This window comes from Diadema antillarum, unplaced genomic scaffold, assembly GCF_040938485.1.
Source record: "Diadema antillarum isolate AM-2024a unplaced genomic scaffold, OU_Dant_1.0 seq00000297_RagTag, whole genome shotgun sequence".
In the NCBI taxonomy this organism is placed as follows: Eukaryota; Metazoa; Echinodermata; class Echinoidea; order Diadematoida; family Diadematidae; genus Diadema; species Diadema antillarum.
This window is the reverse complement of record NW_027271320.1, coordinates 2,470,396-2,489,275: the sequence shown is the minus strand read 5'-3', so window position 1 is coordinate 2,489,275 and position 18,880 is coordinate 2,470,396. Positions and strand designations below refer to the sequence as shown.

At 38.4% G+C, this 18,880-nt stretch overlaps 1 protein-coding gene and 1 non-coding gene across 2 annotated transcripts in view; one reads left to right on the top strand and one right to left on the bottom strand.

Annotated features, from left to right (window-relative positions):
- LOC139730192 (uncharacterized) overlaps nt 1-9,952 on the top strand; it is a 92,232-nt gene extending 82,280 nt beyond the window's left edge. Inside the window, exons 38-45 of the mRNA XM_071641087.1 lie at nt 621-863; nt 2,821-2,993; nt 3,645-3,788; nt 4,464-4,649; nt 5,014-5,114; nt 6,957-7,027; nt 9,210-9,336; nt 9,786-9,952. Of these exons, the coding sequence (XP_071497188.1) occupies nt 621-863; nt 2,821-2,993; nt 3,645-3,788; nt 4,464-4,649; nt 5,014-5,114; nt 6,957-7,027; nt 9,210-9,336; nt 9,786-9,952 (1,212 nt within the window). The remainder of the gene's footprint in view (nt 1-620; nt 864-2,820; nt 2,994-3,644; nt 3,789-4,463; nt 4,650-5,013; nt 5,115-6,956; nt 7,028-9,209; nt 9,337-9,785) is intronic.
- A 2,783-nt stretch (nt 9,953-12,735) lies between these two features.
- Trnag-ucc (transfer RNA glycine (anticodon UCC)) lies at nt 12,736-12,807 on the bottom strand. The gene has a single exon. It is a non-coding gene; the product is annotated as a tRNA-Gly (tRNA).
- Nucleotides 12,808-18,880: the final 6,073 nt, after the last annotated feature.

Sequence of the window (18,880 nt, the reverse complement as noted above, 5' to 3'; positions counted from 1 at the left end):
TCAAAATACGTGTATACTGCCCTGCAGTGAAAACGAACAGAATAGCGCGCGCTTCCACTCATCTACCGTGTTGAAAAGAGGTAAATTACGCATGCGCACTACCGACCAAAAAATCGCGATGTTTCGTGAAGCTCAAACTTCGCATGCTTTTGCGCAAGTGTAAACGGTGGACCAAAATATCGCGATTTTAAAAATCGCGATGTTAGCAAGTGTAAATGAGGCTAATGATAATATCATTGTGATGTGGCATTTGTGGTGAATGAATTCAAATTTACCCTGTACTGACAGAGAGAGCAGTATCACAGCGTGTACGTTGGCATTAATAACAGAACTTTCCATTGAAAGAAATGTTGTAGCATTGCTTTCATGAGTGTCACAGTGTGCCGGATTTTCTTCATTTTTAGACCCCCTATAATCATGTTCACTTCATCTCTATTGGCGCCCCAACGATTCTTTGCAAAATTGTGCTAACATGATCCACATTGATGTTCTTCTACTTTCTATTTTCTCCAACTTTGTTGTGTTTTAGGCCCACATGTTTCCGCTCTTGTTATTCTTCGTTGTCATTTCATTTGTTACAGCAAGTGCGTATGTTTTTTTTTTTTCCCGTATTTTCATAGGGCAAAGAAGTTCAGTTATCACAACTAAGCTCAACCCCATCCCCAGTAATGCTGATCGGGCGTGACACCGTTGGACCGGTAGACTTTCGCTGCACAACGTTCGTCAATGGAGACGAGGGTGGCAGCTACATCGGTTTAGTATTTGGTTACCAGAGCAACAGGAAATTTTACGTCGCAATGTGGAGGCACAGCAACCTTAACAGGAACAAATATGTTGCTGGCATCAGGGGGCTGCAAATTAAGGTATGACGGCGAATGATATGAATTCTTGAGATGGTAACGCGTCTGTAGGCGTGAGTTATTAGTCGTATTGATGAAATACATCCGAGCTGTTATTTCAGTGTCAACATAAAATATGTATAATGTGACCCTGTACCATTTAAATCACAAAAAATCGCCAGCAATGGATTGCTTAGTTAAGGGCTGATTCTAAGACAGCAGACCCTAAGCTTAAGAATGGTGTATAGCTTGATTCAAATGGACCCTCCTAATACATCTAAACAATGGAAAGAAAACATTCACTCTGGAAAAGTGTGAACTGGGAAAAGAGGTTCTGAAGTACACGGTCTATTCAAGCGCTTATACGTGTGGCCCTGCATTACAAAACCAACAGAATGTCGCCATACATGGATTTTAGTCAAGGGCACATTCTAGAAGAGCAGTCTATAACTCAATTCCAATGGACTCTTCTAACCTATCTAAATATTGGAAAGAAAGCACGCAGTGTGGAAAAGTGTGAACTATTACAAAGAAAAGAGGCTTTGTTCCAGGGTCTATTCAAGCCCATAATCTTTCCCAAACCGTGCTGGCAGTGCCATGAAAGGAACAAAACACAGGATGTAAACCACTAGACCGACGGCAAAGAAGGGATTGTCAGATTTAGGTGAAATTGAGCATGTTCTATTAACACATTCTGCAAATGATAAATGCTAATTTTCAAAGCAGTAGCCTTATCCTTTCAATACGCACAAGACTTTTAAGTGAAGAGTATGCAAAGGATTTCAAGAAATGAAAAATACCTGATCATTCTACTCTCCCCCTAAAAAGGGTTGAAGAAAAACTGCTAAAAACACCATTTCCTATTCATGTTAAGATCCATAATTTAAAAAAAATAATAATAATGTAGAAGAAGGATAGTTCTTTTAGAAAATATCAAAAACTCAAGACTGTCTCGGTTGGCCCATTTCACCTTTTTTTGAGTCCTCACGTAAAATGAAGGGGTGCGAATTTTTGTTTGTTTTGTGACGCACGGTCGCAATTACTCTTTAAGATAAGCCGAGTTACCTGTGCGATGAATGGGACAAAAATAGATTTTAAAACACTGTAGCAACAACAATGAATGGAATTTTAGGCTCAAATTGCAAATGCTCTACTAACTCTATTATTCTGTCCACGATTGATATCAACTTTCAAAGCTGTATCATTACCCTTTCAAAAGTTATTAGAATTGAAAGTAAAGAGTGTGCAAAGGAGTAAAAAAAAATGACAAGGCGTCTGTAACACAATACCTGATCATACTACTCATACTAAAGCAAGCAAGCAAACAAACAAACAAACAAACAAAAACTGTAGAAAAAATGTTGAAACTCTCTTTCCCATACATTTTATGATCCCAAACTAAAGATGAATGAAAAAGGGGAATAGATCTTTCACAAAATATGGAAAATCTCAAAATTGACTTGTTTGACCCGTTTCACGGGTTTTTTTTTAATTCTCACATAAAATCAAGGGGTACAACTTCTTGTTGGTTTTGTGGTACAATGTCAGGATGGAAATACGTTTCTTTATCTGATTTGGTAGAATATAATGTATATTGCAGACAAGGACGTGTAAAAAAAAAGAAAAAAATATCGCATCAAGATCAAAAAGTGTAGATATAGCATTGTTTAGTATGGCAAGATATAATCTATCCGGTTGGCGCTTACGCTGTTATCATAATCTCTTTAATAGATAAAAAGTGTTAGGGATAGACTGAAAAACAATTTAGAGCCATATGCCTTTTGTCTGATTCTACTCTCAAAATGAGTCGACCTTACATATTTAGCGTAATGACAATTATAATCTCTACATTTACTACTATGTTCTCAATAATCTAATTTGTACGACGTGTTTCATTTCCTTCTAATGCGCAAAGAATGTGAGAAAACACACAATTTATTTAGATGAATCCGTTACCTCCCCTTACCCATCATAACTGAAGAGAGTGCACTCATCCACCGGGCCTGGGTCCACGCTGGCCAACGCCCTGTGGCACTCCTACACGACCAACGATGAGGTGGAGCTCATCTGGCACGACCCGCTGATGCAGGGATGGCAGCACAGGACTGCGTATCTATGGCAACTCACTTTCAGGCCATCAATTGGCCTCATCAGGTGGGAGGAATGATGGCAATTGAGATATTAATGAAGATGATAATGTTGGCGATGACGAAATCGATGACAATAGAAATGACGATAATGATTATAACCATAAACACAAATACATGACTGTTATGAGGTTGGTAGTGATAATGTTAGCGGTAAATGATAATGATGATCATAACAACATGTGTTATGATATAACCATTAAATGGTTATAGTGGTGGCAAATATAATTACAACGTGGATAACAATGCCAATAATGATGATGGTATAGATAAGGATGATGCTGATAATGATAACAATGATACGTATTACCAGGGTAACGAAGGTAATGACGTTGATAGTGATGATAAAGACAGTGCCATGATCACAACGGAGGCAATTATAATGACGCTGTTAATAATTATGAAAAAAATCTATGGTAAAGGTGATGATACCAATGTCAATTGTGACTACAGATATAGAGATAATGAATACGATGACGTTAATCATAGTGATAGCAGTGGTCCTGGAAATAATCACACTCCCATTAATGACAAAAATCATGTTGAGAATGATGATTATGATGACAGCAATAGTGAGTGTGGCACAATTGAAAAAGAAGATGATGATAATTATTATGCACATGACGATGATGTTTAATGACTTCAATGTTTCAAACAGACTGGTCGTACAGTCCAAAGGAAGAATCTTGACGGACACTGGTGATCTATTTGACTCTACCTTCCTTGGTGGTCATCTAGGAGTGTTCGTCTACGACCAACCAAATGTCATCTTCTCAAACTTGCAATACAAATGCGCTGACAGGTCTGTGTGATCCACTTCTAAAACTGATGGTGGTGGTAATGCTGGTGGTGGTGGTGTTTATGAGAAAAAATAAGACACGTACACACACTATCTCTATTTTGGCTATTGCTTTAATATCATGATTATTGTATCAGTATTATCTATGATTCGTTTTTTTTCAATTTCCATTTAATTGTTTCCATCATCATCGATCATCGTTAATCATTATTGTATCCTCTTTCCATGCCCCACATTCGCTTGCTGCTGTTTTTAAGTTCATCGTGCTTTTATGGAATATACATGTAAGTCCGTCTTCCACTTGTCTTGCTTTCGCCATTTTCCTTTCTCGTAATTTTTCTCGTTTTCTTTCGGGTTCACCGTCTCTCAATTTTATCAATTTTTACCGTTCCTCGCCTTTACCTTGGTTCATTTTTATTTCAATTTGTTATGTTTGCTTTATTGTTTTACGCTTGATTTTGTTAATGCTTTTTGGCCCTATTTGTTCCTTCTCAATTTGACATGACTGTCTTTATGCGTTGATTGTTATGATATTTTTTTTTTCTCGTTGATAAAATGTGATAAAGATTAATTGGTAGAATTAACTAGTAAGAAAAGTACATAACGAAAAAGCAGAAAGGAAGTTATTAGCACGCATTTGCATTCAGTGGAGTTGACAGATCTAGTCTCTTTTTACAGACGCAACATGGCTTTGAAATTCGATGGGGTGGATGATTACGTAACCCTCCCCTCCATTCAGCTGCTGGGCATCAATGGTAGCTACACGCTGGAAGCTTGGTGTTTCCTGGAGGAAAATTATCCTTCTACTCCTCTTCCAATCTTCGCTGCAGCGGATGATAGCATCTTGGTCGTCATACAAGATGGGTACGTTGCCATGGAAGCGACAAAGTTATGACATATCAAAAAAGTTATTATTATTGTTCTCATTATCATCATTAGTATCATTAGTATCATTATTGTTATCATCATTATTATCATCACTGTTATAATTTTGTACTGCAGTAATAGTAGTATATGTAGTATTATTGTCTAACAGCATTGTTATTTTCTTTCAAACTACAAGAAAGGAAGTTACTGACTCTTGACAATTATTGTTAGTGGCTGTTGTGTTTGTATGTGTGTGTGAGTGTGTGTGGTTGTTTTGTTTGTGTTTTTCAGCACTTCATCGGAATTCGCTAACACAATGTGGAATTTCATTTACGCGGTTTCCCTGGTTACATCAATGCAGGTATCTTCAGGGTAAATACGGATCATTCAACATAACTACTACAACAAGTCCTCTGATTGGTGGAAGCTGGGCCCACGTGGCCGTTCGACTTGACGTACAGGGTAGAGCATTTAATGCATGTTAGCCTTTATTTCTAATACAGAAAAACAAACACACACAATTTTGAATGAAAACAAACAAGTTAGTATAAAGGCCGTGTCACACCTTTCCGGGCAGGCTACCCGGGCTTGTTGCGAGGAGGGATTTTCCAGCACGCAGGAGAATTTCCCCGGGCGGACAGGAACGTTTGCGAGTTTCGCACTTGTTTCTTACCTATTATAGATGCGTGCTACTTATCTTCTACTTGCGTGTATTCCGTGTGACCTGCCTGAGAGCACTCAAACTGATCCGTTTTCCGTTACGAGCGACTTACAGGTACTGAGAAGTACCTGCGTTGGAGTTGCCTGAGAGCGTATCCGTGCAATTACCCCCCGGCTAAATACTGCTTAGAGTAAAGATTAGGGTTAGGGTTAGGGTTAGGGTTAGGAGTTTGAGTTAGGGATAGGATTAGGTTCAGGATTAGGATTAGGATTAGGGCCAGGGGAAGGGTGCGGGGTAATTGCCCAGGGGGTAATTGGTGAGAGGTGCTGCCGGTAAGTGTCTCCTACTGGTGTTCTGCGTGTACCTCTGAGAGCGAACCCCTACGACTCACTTGGAACAGGTTTTGAGCATCCTCAAGGCCTTGTCATACCCGGATCTGGGGAAGTTTTGCGGCTTGACTTGCGGGGAAACATATTTGCTACCCTGCTCTCCGCAGTTGGTCCGCACCTGACAGGTCCTAGTGCGTATCTCGCCTGTAGTTGCCCGGAGGTGCGCACGCAAGTCCCATTTAACCGCAGCCAAGTTTTTTTTTTTTTTTTTTTTTTTTTTTTTTTTTTTTTTTTTTTTTCCGGTGAGTCGCGGGGATGCCCGGAGAGGTCCACGCAGAACGCCAGTAGGAGGCCCTCAGCGGCAGCACCTCGCAGGCAACTCCCACGCAGGCACTTCGAAGTCCCCGTATGCAGCCAAGATAATGGCATTCTGTGGGACTTCTGCCATTCCTTCAGAGGAATTCCCTCACTGAGTTGTCAGCCCCCACGCGACTGATACATAGGTCACACAGTATACCCGCAAGCAGAATTTAAGTAGAACGCTTCCAGCAAGTAAGACACATGCTCTGACTCGCCGAAATCCTTGTCCGCCCTCAGAAATTGTCTGGTAGGCTGGAAAATCCCCACCCACAACAAGCCCGCGTAGCATGCCCGGAAAGGTGTGACAGGCCTAAACATGATTGCGGGTAACAAGATTTGCGTGCGCACCTCCGGGTGACTACGAGTGAGATACATGCTAGGTACTGTCATGTGCGGGTCACCTGCGGGGACCTCCGGGTGTAAAAATTGTTTTTCATAAGTCGCGCGCAAGGCTTGGCAAGAAAGGTGTGACACGGCCTTGAGAGATTGTTGTGTGGCGATGTAATTACCTTGTTTTTGCTCATCCCTTTCTGAGCTCATTTGTCCGTTTAATTTTTTCTAGCTCTTAGAAAAAGCAACGATAGAAATCTTATGAAGGCTTTAAGCTGAGCATAATTCCCTGTGGTTTTGATAATCATCTTGAACATTACTCATAATGGACGTTAATAAGTGTTATGATTTTTTTCTTTATTTATCTTCTCTTTTTTTGCAATAACAAATTCAAAAGAGAGAATTTAAGCGTATCATGTCCATACCTATTTATCATACCTCCTGAAGTATTGGCAACTTACCACATAGTCATTTCGTTTGACTATCTTAATAATAACGTGGTTCTGGAGTTATTATTTGAAACAGCAGCTGGTACCACTACATTCCTTGCATATTGTGTAAAGGCAACACAAAATGTTCTGTGATGTAATGCAATTTGTTTTTCCATTTCCCAATATTCGTCAGATTCTACGCTGTCCTTGTTTGTCAATGGGACTAAAGAAGCCACACTCTCTAATATTGAGACATATACTTGGGTAAGCTCACATAGTTTCTTTTTTTTTTTTTTTTTTGGTATTTTCCTCCTTTTTAACCTGTCAGGTGAAAATAAAAATTGACTGACACATGTCTCTTCACGTTCTATAAAAGTTCTGTTAGGATCGACGGTATCGTTTGATACACCCATTTTGCCGAGCATTCCATACCGTTTGACACGTGACTCTCAAACTGATGTACCAATAATACAATGCTTTGAGTCAGGGGATTGGATGTATGATTATGTTTTCATCATTTCTAACGTCTCTAATCGTATCCGTCATCTTGGTAGCGTCATGTGTTAACCGTTAGATGCTGATGCCAAATAATATGTACAAATGTTACGCACATGCCTATGGAAAAGACATTAAGGTGTCAGGCTGAAGGAGAATGTCTTCGTTGCGTATTTCAGTGTTATTCATTTCCTGTGTTACTAAAGTACATTTTTCCTTGGTTGTTTCTGTGAAAATGATGTAAAATTTTGTTTATGAAACGGTGTTTGATGTTTGTTCCCATCGTCTTTGCGTTTTAATCACCTCTTGTCTAGGAAATGGATACTGAAATGCAATTAGGAAGGGACCTTGCCGGATTCTTTTTTCAAGGGACTGTGGATGAGGTAAAGCGGATTTCACTTATACTACGATGCTTTATTCATGTATACAATGTCTTTTGGTCTGAATAAGATGTTATCGAAACGGATCTGATCAGACAAAGATTTGATATTGGATGTCTTCAAATCCAAAATTGTATTTTCACTTAGATCATTGATATGTCGTACGTAACATTTTTCATTCTTCGTCCTACCATTTTTGAGAGGGTGATATGCTTACAAAACAAAACAGAAAAAGTGGTAAGCTGTTTGGAAATCAAAATTCGTTTAACGGTGAAAGTAGGCCTAACACGTGAAGCAGACTGCTTTATTCATTGTCAGCGCAGTAAGCGACTTCATTTTATTTGAAGTACATCTCTTTTGTCAAACTCTAAATAACAATTTACAAGTAATGACACATAAGGAAAATAATCACGATGACACGATAATCCTGGAGCAATTAAAAAAAAAAAAAAAAAAAAACCTGATTTTACCAATCCCTCCCCTATACTCAGAGAGCTGGAGGGTAGGTGGTTAAACATTGCATGGTTGCAGGTAACACATTAGATTTTGATCAAAACAGCGAACAAGCGTCTGATGTTAACGGTTACCTGAGACAAAAAGATTGAAAATCGAGACTTATAAATTGTGTTTGATACACGAAATACCAAAGGATAACAATAATATGAAATGGACTGGCCTTGAGAGGGATACGACATTTATTGCCCTAAGTAGAGTTGTATTACTACTGTAATACTATTCTAATGAGGGCAATAAATGTCGTATCCCCCGAAAGTAGACAGTCCATATTTATATAAATATTACCCATTTCAGGCATTTCAGGTATCTTCGAGCAATAACTTAAATCATTACAATGTAAACTTCCCGATTTACGGTAACAAATTCACTCGGCGTCAGGTCGAACCCTACACCATTGCGCTCAGCTACACTCACATGCCTGCACACAATTCAGGTACGCGACGCGCTCGTCCTTTTTTTTTTTTTTTTTTTTTTTTTTTACGTGCTCACGTATGGGAATTTGCCCTTCATCGCGAAACCTCTACGCGAGAAACTCTCATTTCTTGGTGTGTGAATGTAAATCCGGAAGAAGGATGATACCCACAAATGTCGCCAGCTGGGAACTGGTGGTGCGTGCATGTGTTTACATGTAAAGTTAAAGACGAAACCCGGAAGAAGGATGATACCGCTAATATTGGCCGCTGGCAAAATTACCCCTTATGGGTAATACTCTCTAATAACACTGCATTGAAATTTGGGACATTGCTAACTTTTTTTTTCTGGTGGAATCCGGTGAATGATATTAGACGTTGAAATGTCATTTAATTGATATCCATAATTTGGACATTTGGATGAATCTGATAACCCATGTTGAACACTGTTATATAGAACATCTTGAGATTGATTGGGCACATTAACGAATCAATTTCTGTAGTCTTCGTTTATGAATTTTTGCTGTGCCAATATCTTGAGCATGTATTGATGGGTTGGGGACTTGATTCTATTTGACACTAAAAACATAAAAGGTAGCGTTTCTGTAATGTGATAACTGGTGGTCACAAAATACTTTTCCGTAGGTACGGATTTGGGGCCTTCCTCTGTTCGACGACGAAATCCGGGAACACATGGCATTACCCAGCCTAGAGTGGCAAAAACACAAAAATCTACTGGACGGACATTACACTATGGACGAGGAGGAGAGTGGTAAGTCCAATGATCTTTTACTTTCATATTTGTTTGGTTTGATGAATTATAGTCTTTGATAGCGACCACCTGTCAATCAGTGCGATCTGCAACCATCCTCTTAGTTATCTCTTGACGACAGTAAAGTGTGAACATCAACCGCTCAACTCGTCTAGGAGACTTAGTCAGCTAGGCAGTGGACACCTTTAGTGTTTTTGTTTTCTTTCTTTTTTAGTGTACAAAAAGTGAAGGCGTGAAGGCTTTGATAAAGGACGACCATAACAAAACATTTCAAAGAAGCAGTTGTTGTCAGCAGATTTCACTCCCTAACGTGTGTATAAAACATCCCTCTCGCTACTTTTTTTTTTGGAACCTGTTTACAGCGGTTGCCTATTTTTACCTTTCAACCATGGTCGTCTACTGGTTTGACTCCATTGGTTTACTGCAAATATAATTCTTTGCCATGGCAGGTTCAAGAATGCTCGTTGATAGCTCCCCCTACGGCAACCATGGTAGAATTTACGGCGACTCGACTTTCGTAGCCAGCACGCTGGATGCCGGCCGATTCCAGGTGACGTACCCTGACGCAAGGCGACGGAAGAAACGAAGGAAGCGAGACGTCCGTGAAGAGCTGTAGTGTACCAAATCATTCATGCTATCATTAAACGTCATTCTTTACACCTTTTTATGCAAAGCATTGTACAACTTTTTAATACACAGACACTACGATGACGTCACTGAATCAAAATGTAGAAACTTAGCAAGAGCGTTGCACATGAAACAGTCGAAACACTTGCTGAAGGAAGTCACGCTGAACTGGTGCTGGTGTGTTACGGCTGATAATGAGTCTTATTGGTTGTGCAGTAGTTCCCGCAAAAATTAGTTACAGATATATAATGACATTGGGTGTTTTATTTTTATTTCATATAACGTTTGTAGTTTCATTAAGTTATTATTTGTTCTCTTATATATTTTCCGAGGGTCCCATACCCTACAAGCTTTGCATTTTAGTGGGACCCTCCATTTCCATTCCAATCCTTGTATTATGCATATTATGAACATACCTTAAAAAATGAATTTACGTTGTTACTCGTGATCACATGTGTGTTTTTTCTTTTACATTGTTGCAAACATGTTCTGTTAATGCATTGTATATAATTTCCGTTTCTTCAATGTAAATGGAAAAATAAAATAAAGTTGAAAGTTGAAGTTGAAGTTGATTATATAGATAGATATAGTCATTTTTACTGAAACAGCACATCCATTAATCTGCGGTTGTCAGGGATTGATTCAATGAACTATAAATCCGTCCATGTATCAACGCCCTTCTTTTGATTCCACGTAGTGATTATTTTGATGAAAAGTATGACAAAAATATGTAGGACCCTAACACTTTCGTTGTTGAAAGCGAGGGAACATAAAGCTGCAAAATGTGAGCTACCATTATCCTTATGTTGTCGAAGCAAAACAGAAATTGAATATCCCAAGTATTATTGATAGCAGGATATTATTAAGCAGAGGGGTGACGGTTGGGTTGAGAGTTTTCTTCAATTTGGCTTCCTGTACGAATGAAATTTGTAAGATCGCAATTCCTGATATGTAGCAGCAGTTGCGATTTGACAAATTTCACTCGTAGAAGAGAAATTTTTTTTCAGAAAAAATTTATTCTCAGAAATGTACGGGATTACTTTATGCAAATGTATTCTATTTGATTTGAATCGATATGATTTAATTTGATCTGATTTCCTGTGTGTCGTTTCTTCACAAGCGTAGTATTCTCAGCCATCTATTAGCGCTGTACATTATCATTACCCTGTAAAATAACTATTTTCAGCGACGGGATAATTGGTATATAATCATGTTTTTCATCTTTCCAAAATAATTTCCATACAAGAACGATTGCAGTGAGAAAACCAAGCAGATTGACTCTTTGGTAATTGAGACAGAACAATAAAAGAAAAAAAAAGTTTATGTCTATTCGTTAGTGTCTTGTTGCGCTTAAATTTTTTTTTTGTTATAATTTATCATTGTGTTTGTGGTGAAGGAGACTGACAACTTAGGAACATGAGATTTTGTCATTTCTAAAACACGACCGTGGGATCGGAGGTGGTCGTACAGAGAATCATGTCGGGAAAACAACCCCTCCAAAAATAACAAAAACATTAGCATTATTGTATATAGTAGACCTGTAAAGATTGTGTGCAGTTGCAATATCTATACATTGAACGTATATATATATATATATATATATATATATGTATATATAGCGTTGTCATGGCAAACATTTTTTTTTAATTGATTTCAAACCTGTTTTGTATATCAATGACCTGAGGTGTAATTATGTTATTTGAGAGAATATTTCAGGCCGTGAAGTCAAAGGTCAAAGGTTAAACGTCAAGTGAATATATATATATTTTTTTTTCCATATATCTGGGAAATGGTGCAAGGAATTGTCATTGAACTAAGTGAATATATATGTATTGATGGGTAAAAATTGTTTTGGAAATATCAGGATTAAAGGTCAAACATAAAGTTAAAATGTTATATTTTTTTCCCTCATACCCGGAAATGGTTTAAGGTACAATGCACATTCATGTAACTTAATGAATATTTATGTTTATGTTATGTTATATATATATTTGAAATTTTAGGGTTAAAGATGAAGGCCAAACGTACATATCTTTTTATTTGTTTTTCCCATGCTTGTGCAATGCTGGAGGGTATATTTTGAAACTTAGTGTGTATTCTTATTACTTATTTTTTTTTCCGGGGGGGGGGGGCTTGAGGTCAAAGGTCAAACGCCAAGTGAAAATAATTTTGTTTATATATATTTGGGAAATGGTTCAAGAAACTTTCATGGAATTAAATGAATATGTATGTATTGGTGGGCAGAAATTGTTTTGGAAATATTACGGTTAAAGGTCAAACATAAAGTGAAAATGTGATATTTTTTTTTCTCATAACCGGAAATGGTTTAAGGTATAATGTAATTTTATGGAATTTAATGAATATTCATGTACTGATTGGCAGTGATTATTTTAGGGTCAATGATCCATGTCAATTCAAATTTTCATTATTTCTTGTGTATGCAGTGTCTGAGAATTTCTTGTTCGAAATGTTCTTGTTTTGTGTGAGCCTGCGTGTCATTTTGATTTTGTAATTTTACATTTGTATATTTATGTAATACTGTGTATGTATATTCTCACTTTTGTAAAATCATTTGTAATTCAGCCTCAGGCTGCGATCAATGATTTGTTGAATAAAGATACCATTAATAATAATAATAATATATATATATATATATATATATATATATATATATGAGATATGAGAAAGGGAGGAGAAATCGGTGCGTAGCTTTGACATCGTTATTCCTCTTATTGTTCCTCCTTTTTGGAAAAGCGCAAGAGTTGAAAAATTGGTCTCCGCCGGGAATCGAACCCGGGTCTTTGGCATGGAACGCCAACGCCTTAACCGCTCGGCCACGGAGACGTCATAGCGATTCAGGCAGACCCAAGCTCGAATACCCGACGGACCAACCTTTCAACTCTTTAGCATACGTTCCTTTTGGGGGCAGAGAGTTGCGAGAGCCGCGTGCCTCAGCTATATATATATATATATATATATATATATATATATATATATATTTGATTAAAACCTAAAATGGCATTAAAACGCTTTATCCTGGCGAGGAAAGCGCATGTTTTAGAAACAAGACACCAAACAGGTTAGTCATCGCATTCTTCATCAGCGACCAGGATGCGATGTGATGTTAGATTAAAAATCCGTTTCTGAAGCAGAACATACACACAAGGGTATACGTCTGCTCCCACCTGGTCGGACGGATTTCAAAACTAACCTGCCTGTGATGGAATTCGTCTAGTCTGGTAGTTGCTGCGACAGTGCATGGTAACCGCGCAGTGTGTCTGTGCGCGTTAGGCGTAGCAACGACGCATCCATGGACTGGACAGGTTCCCTCCATGAAGAGCCAAAGATGAAAGAAAGAATTCAGTGATAAAAAACATGACAAAATTAATCCCTGTTAGCTTTTCAATGGACTTACATTGCCAACGTCATGCTCCGATTTACTATCACGAAGATAAACTGTTCAGAGACCCACCTCATCTTGTCCTTCACTGACGCAACCTCACACCTCCGGCCCCCAAAGAGACATCCCAGCCAGTAGTTGTGCCTTGTCCGTGACGGAATACTGTATCAGACTTTCCTGATAGTCAACGGTCTTTATATATATATATATATATATATATATATATATATATATATATACACAGTCAGACCATTAAGTTATGTTACTCCCGCACGCACTGCGCACGGGGCTGCTTCGTGCGGCTGCGTGCGGTTTCGCACGGGTGCGTGCGGCTCCGTGCCATTTCGTACGGCCTCGTGCGGGTGCGTGCGCTTCTGTACGCCCCCGTGCGACCCCGTGCGACCTCGTGCGCCTCCGTGCGGCTGCGTGCCAGTCAGTGCGCCTCCGTGCGGCTGCGTGCCACCGTCGAGTGCGGACCATCTCGCACGCTATCGTGCGAGGTGTTGGCACGGTACCGTGCGTGGTGTTGGCACGCTACCGTGCGAGTCCGTGCGAATCCAGCATATATATATATATATATATATATATGCGTGTTATGGCTATGCTAAGACCCAAGCGCAATGACGTATGCGTTGCCCACCTGTTGTAACTGATATTCCTATAATTAAATGTTGTGTTGTGCGTGTGTATTTGCTCTTTTATGTGTGTGTGTGTGTGTGTGTGTGTATGTGTGTATGTGTGTGTGTGTGTGTTTCACAGCATTACAGTGCGCACAAAGTAAATGCAAATGCTTACATTTTTTTTTTCTCCCCTGGATGAATAATCGACAGTATACATTTACTCTGATTAAACAATTTCATGAAGTAGGATTTTTTTTTCCGAGACAAGAACGTGCCGGGTACGATATACGTGGCTCAGATTCAAAATTTTGTTCAATCTATAAAATCTGGTCGACATGTGTGTCAAGATATTTACAAATTGGGATACTCGAAAATTGCTGATGGACAAGTGGCAAATACGAGTAGGTGGTTTAACCAAATAAGAGCACGAACAGAAGAATTCAGGAACTTATTCTTTCCTCCTACCATCATCGAGTGGAATCACCTGAGTGACGCCACTATCAACTCGCCATCATCGATAGAACCTTCTAATTAACCCAACGCCCTCTCTCAGCCGATGCGTTATACAGCAGTAGGGCCCTGCATCGTACACATCTAGATCCAGATCCATGTCCAGATGTCTGGAGACGTTAGGTTATCAGTAATTGGGTTTTTAATCGAACTATAAAAACAACCAAAAGCAAAACCACGGCAAAGCACAGCAAGAATATGAGCGACAAAAAAGAAAAAGAAAAATAAACAAAACAAAACCCTCTGCAGTAGATTGTCACCTTCTTGCCCATGGATAAATATGTTAGATTTGTGCACATCTGACACATATGATACAGAAAGGATTAACACGAACTCAGATTGAAGCGCTCTGACGGAATGCATCAATTGTCATTCTGTTCGCAGTGGTTCATATCACAATAACAACACTCACTACGCCAACATGTCAGAACAGAATTCCAGCTCATTGCGTAGTCGTGATTGTTCATTTCAAATATTTAATGAAGCAAGATATGAATGAAATGTGATTTATTTATAGCACATACATAATCAATGTTCCTCATAATCACGTGCTCTAAGATAATTGTTATTCACTTTTACACACACGCTATCACACAAACATTGATTAATTGCAGTCAAAATAAAAATGAAAATAACACATCAAACATGCAACACACGTTGTAAGCCGTAAACATTAAAATACATAAGTTAAAACAAGATTGTAAATATTGGTTCACTCCGTGATAGTAATTCTTAGATGCTGTTGTTGTTGTTTTTTTTTTTGTTGATAATTTTCTTAATTGATCAAATCAAACAGATTTTGAGAATCCACTAATCGGTCGTTGAGCAATTTCGAAAAAATCGGCCGGTGGCCGGTGAGATATCGTCCACCGGGGCATCGCTCGGTGACTGCTCAGACTCTGCGCGGAGAAGATCCCCATACAGTCAGTTCCCAGCACGTATGCTAATGAGCCGATCCGGCAAGATGTATTCAGCACTCTAGTTGACGATCTTTGCGTTCGAAAGGTGTCTAGTACGTGCGAGATTTTGCGATAGTTTGACAGGGCTATGGTTTTTACACTGTAGCGACTTGTACATACCTTTATCATGGCTACACGTCACGGTAAATTGTTCTCCAGACTTTGATCTTTATTCTGATACCCACTGCGTATGATATCGGTTGTTATTATGACGATATAATCAGTTGAATATGTGTAAATTTTACTTGCTTTTCACGGAAGATTTTGTCGTCTAAAGTTCGTTTTTGTTTCCTGACCGGATTAAGAAACTGTTGTTTCTTATTTTGGATTTTTCGTAGAAAGGAAACTTAGATGCTCATCATATATTGGAGTCAATACTAGTTTCTCCGCTTTGAAATGTCTGTAAAATTCACTCTTAAGCCGGAAGTATGCTCCACACAAAGTTCAAGTTCAAGTTCAAAGTTTATTTCATTTTTCAACAAAAAACATATGTTTCACTTCATTTTGTAACAGAAAATAAGGTACGTAGAACATAGTGAAATAAAAAGAGTATAACAATCGAGGACCTATTGTAAAAGTAATCATACATTGTATTGCAAGAAAAGAAACATAAGTGATCAAAGCGAAATACATGTATACCGTTGTTTTAAATGCGAAAAATGGAGGGACCCACTAAAAAGACAGAGCTTGTAGTATGTGGGTCCCTCTGGAGAAGAACATCAACGAAAAGATCCTAAATTGAACCGTCGTATATACAAACAGATAACAAAGTGGAAGAAGTCTGGAAGCCCACTACAAATTAGATTAACAAATAAATACATTTACATAGACGCGAACTAACATAAAACAGGACTAGACAGCAAGACAACTACTAAAGAAAAGGTTGTAAAGGACAAAACGGGATGGACAAGACTGACGAACTGAAGACAAAATAGCAGACAAGAACGCAAACAAGAGACAAAAACAGTAACAGAACAACAGAAACAACATAAACATAAACAGCGATCTTCGGCAGAAGCATGCCGAGAGAAACAGAAGATAGTTGCTGGGGAAAGCGAAATTTTGACGCCTTGAAGAAAGACAAGAAAATAGAAAATAGAGGGATATATGAACCGAAGTAGCACACGGAGAGTCAGCTACTAGACTCTATGGGTAAAAAATGGCATAGATGACAACATTGCAAACCTCTTCGAATAGGGGACAAAGTAAACAGGTTAGTATTAAAAAAAAGCCAAAAGGTTAATTCAGTATTGTAGAGTCATACGATTGCAATAAAAAAGACTTCAGTCTCCTCTTGAAAGAGTATATGGATGGAGCATCTTTTAAGTCATGATTCAAAGAATTCCAATAATTTGGGCCTACATAAATAAGTGAGTTTTTAGCAAAAATCGTTCTTAAAAGAGGTAAATGAAATTCACCAGATCGCCTAGTGGGATATTTATGAAATGATTGATTTTTGAGGAACATAGAATCAAAAATAGATGGAAGCAAGTTATTACAATACTTGTACATAAATTGCCCTAAATTAAACAAAAACAAATCTGTCATTTTTAAGAGCTTGTTGGAGGCAAACAACATATTTGTATGAGAACATACAGAGGAATTACAGATAACACGAAGAGCTTTCTTTTGTAAAAGAAACACTTTGTCTAATAAATTCTGATGGGTGTTGCCCCAACTAATACTCCGTAATTAAGATGAGGCAATATTAACGACGAATATAACATAAGTAATGATTTTTGTGAAATATAAAATTTCAATCTATTTATTATACCTATATTACGTGATACTATATTACAAACATTATCAACATGTGATTTCCAGGAAAGTTTGTCATCCACAATGACACCCAAAAATTTGGTATGTGAGACTCTTTGTAGATGAGAGTCATCTAATACTATATTCATACTTAAACTGTCAACAGTGTTACTAAAAAGCATATATTTCGTTTTTTGAGCATTGAGTGATAGCCTATTGGCCCTGACCCAATTTGTCACTTTCTTCAACTCAATGTTGATTTTATGAACAAGAAAATCAATATCATTATGGGCAAAAAAATACATTTGTGTCATCTGCAAAATGAATAAAAGAGAGGCTGTCGGATACGCGACAAAAATCATTGATATAAATAATGAACAATAACGGCCCTAAAAGACTTCCCTGTGGGACGCCGCATTTGACTTCTCTGACATCTGAATCATAGTTTTTAATTGTTACGAATTGTTTTCTATCAACTAAATAACTCCTGAACCACTCCAAGGCCTTCCCACGTATTCCATAATGCGATAACTTATAAAGTAAAATATCATGATTGATAGTGTCGAAGGCCTTGGAGAAGTCCAAGAAAATACTAACTAAAAGTGTACAGTGGTGCGAAAGAGCTCTCTCATTGGACAGTGCTTGCATTCAGCGCTTGAACTACAGGCATGCCTGTATGCAAGTATGCGCTATGCACGCACGTGGCATGAAACCGTAGCAGTAATGCAAGCGCTCAATGCAAGCGCTGTCCAATGAGAGAGCTAACTCTTGATATTGCAAGGTTTCAAGCTGACCAGCACTGACATCGATGTATATTTTACTGGTTCTTGACCGGATTAAGCGACACATTGTTAAGATATTTACACAGATACAAAGATTAAGAGATGGACTACCAAATATCGCATTTTCATTGAGACGCATGGTGAATTTGGTATTCTTTTGACGTCTTGAGCGTGTAGTACACGAATTACTTTTTTTCGTCATTTGTCAAGCTCAAATTACGCTATGATAGTTTTCATATAAAATAATTTGAGTAACATGTGACGATAGCTTACATATTTTCCTTGAATTTGATACCAAATTTGTGAATATAAGGTGTATTTTTTTTTTGCCGAAAGCCCAAGGACAAATTTCCCTTACGCAGCTCATTACGTATGCAAGCCTCGAGCGGGCTTGCATACGAGTTGAATAGATACGAGCGAATTATCGGGTGCTGCGGTCTGACTGCATATTTCACTGGGTTTTTTTTTTTTTTTCAACCTGAAATTGACCGGTGACCGACGGGAAATGGCATCACTCGGGCATCGCTGGGATTTTATAGCCTGCTCGACATCTCCAAAAACTGCTGGGCGGTGCCAAAATTTCAGCGGCAATCGAGCAGGCTACATTATCAAATCGGTCGGTCGCCACTTTGACCGTAGCCAAAGGCTAAGCCCAAGTTTCTGCTCAATCACTACTGGATGAGGAGGCTACTAGAATCTAGAGCTTATGTTGTCACATGTGTAGGACGATATAAAGAAATGATAAAGAAAATGCAACACATTTACACTTTTTTGGGCATGATAAAAGAACAATTGCCTTGCCTCTTTCAGAAGGCAGTGGGAATAATATTACCCTGAACATACATCAGAGACAAGTCCAAAATGTGCACGTTTTTCAAAAAATAAAAT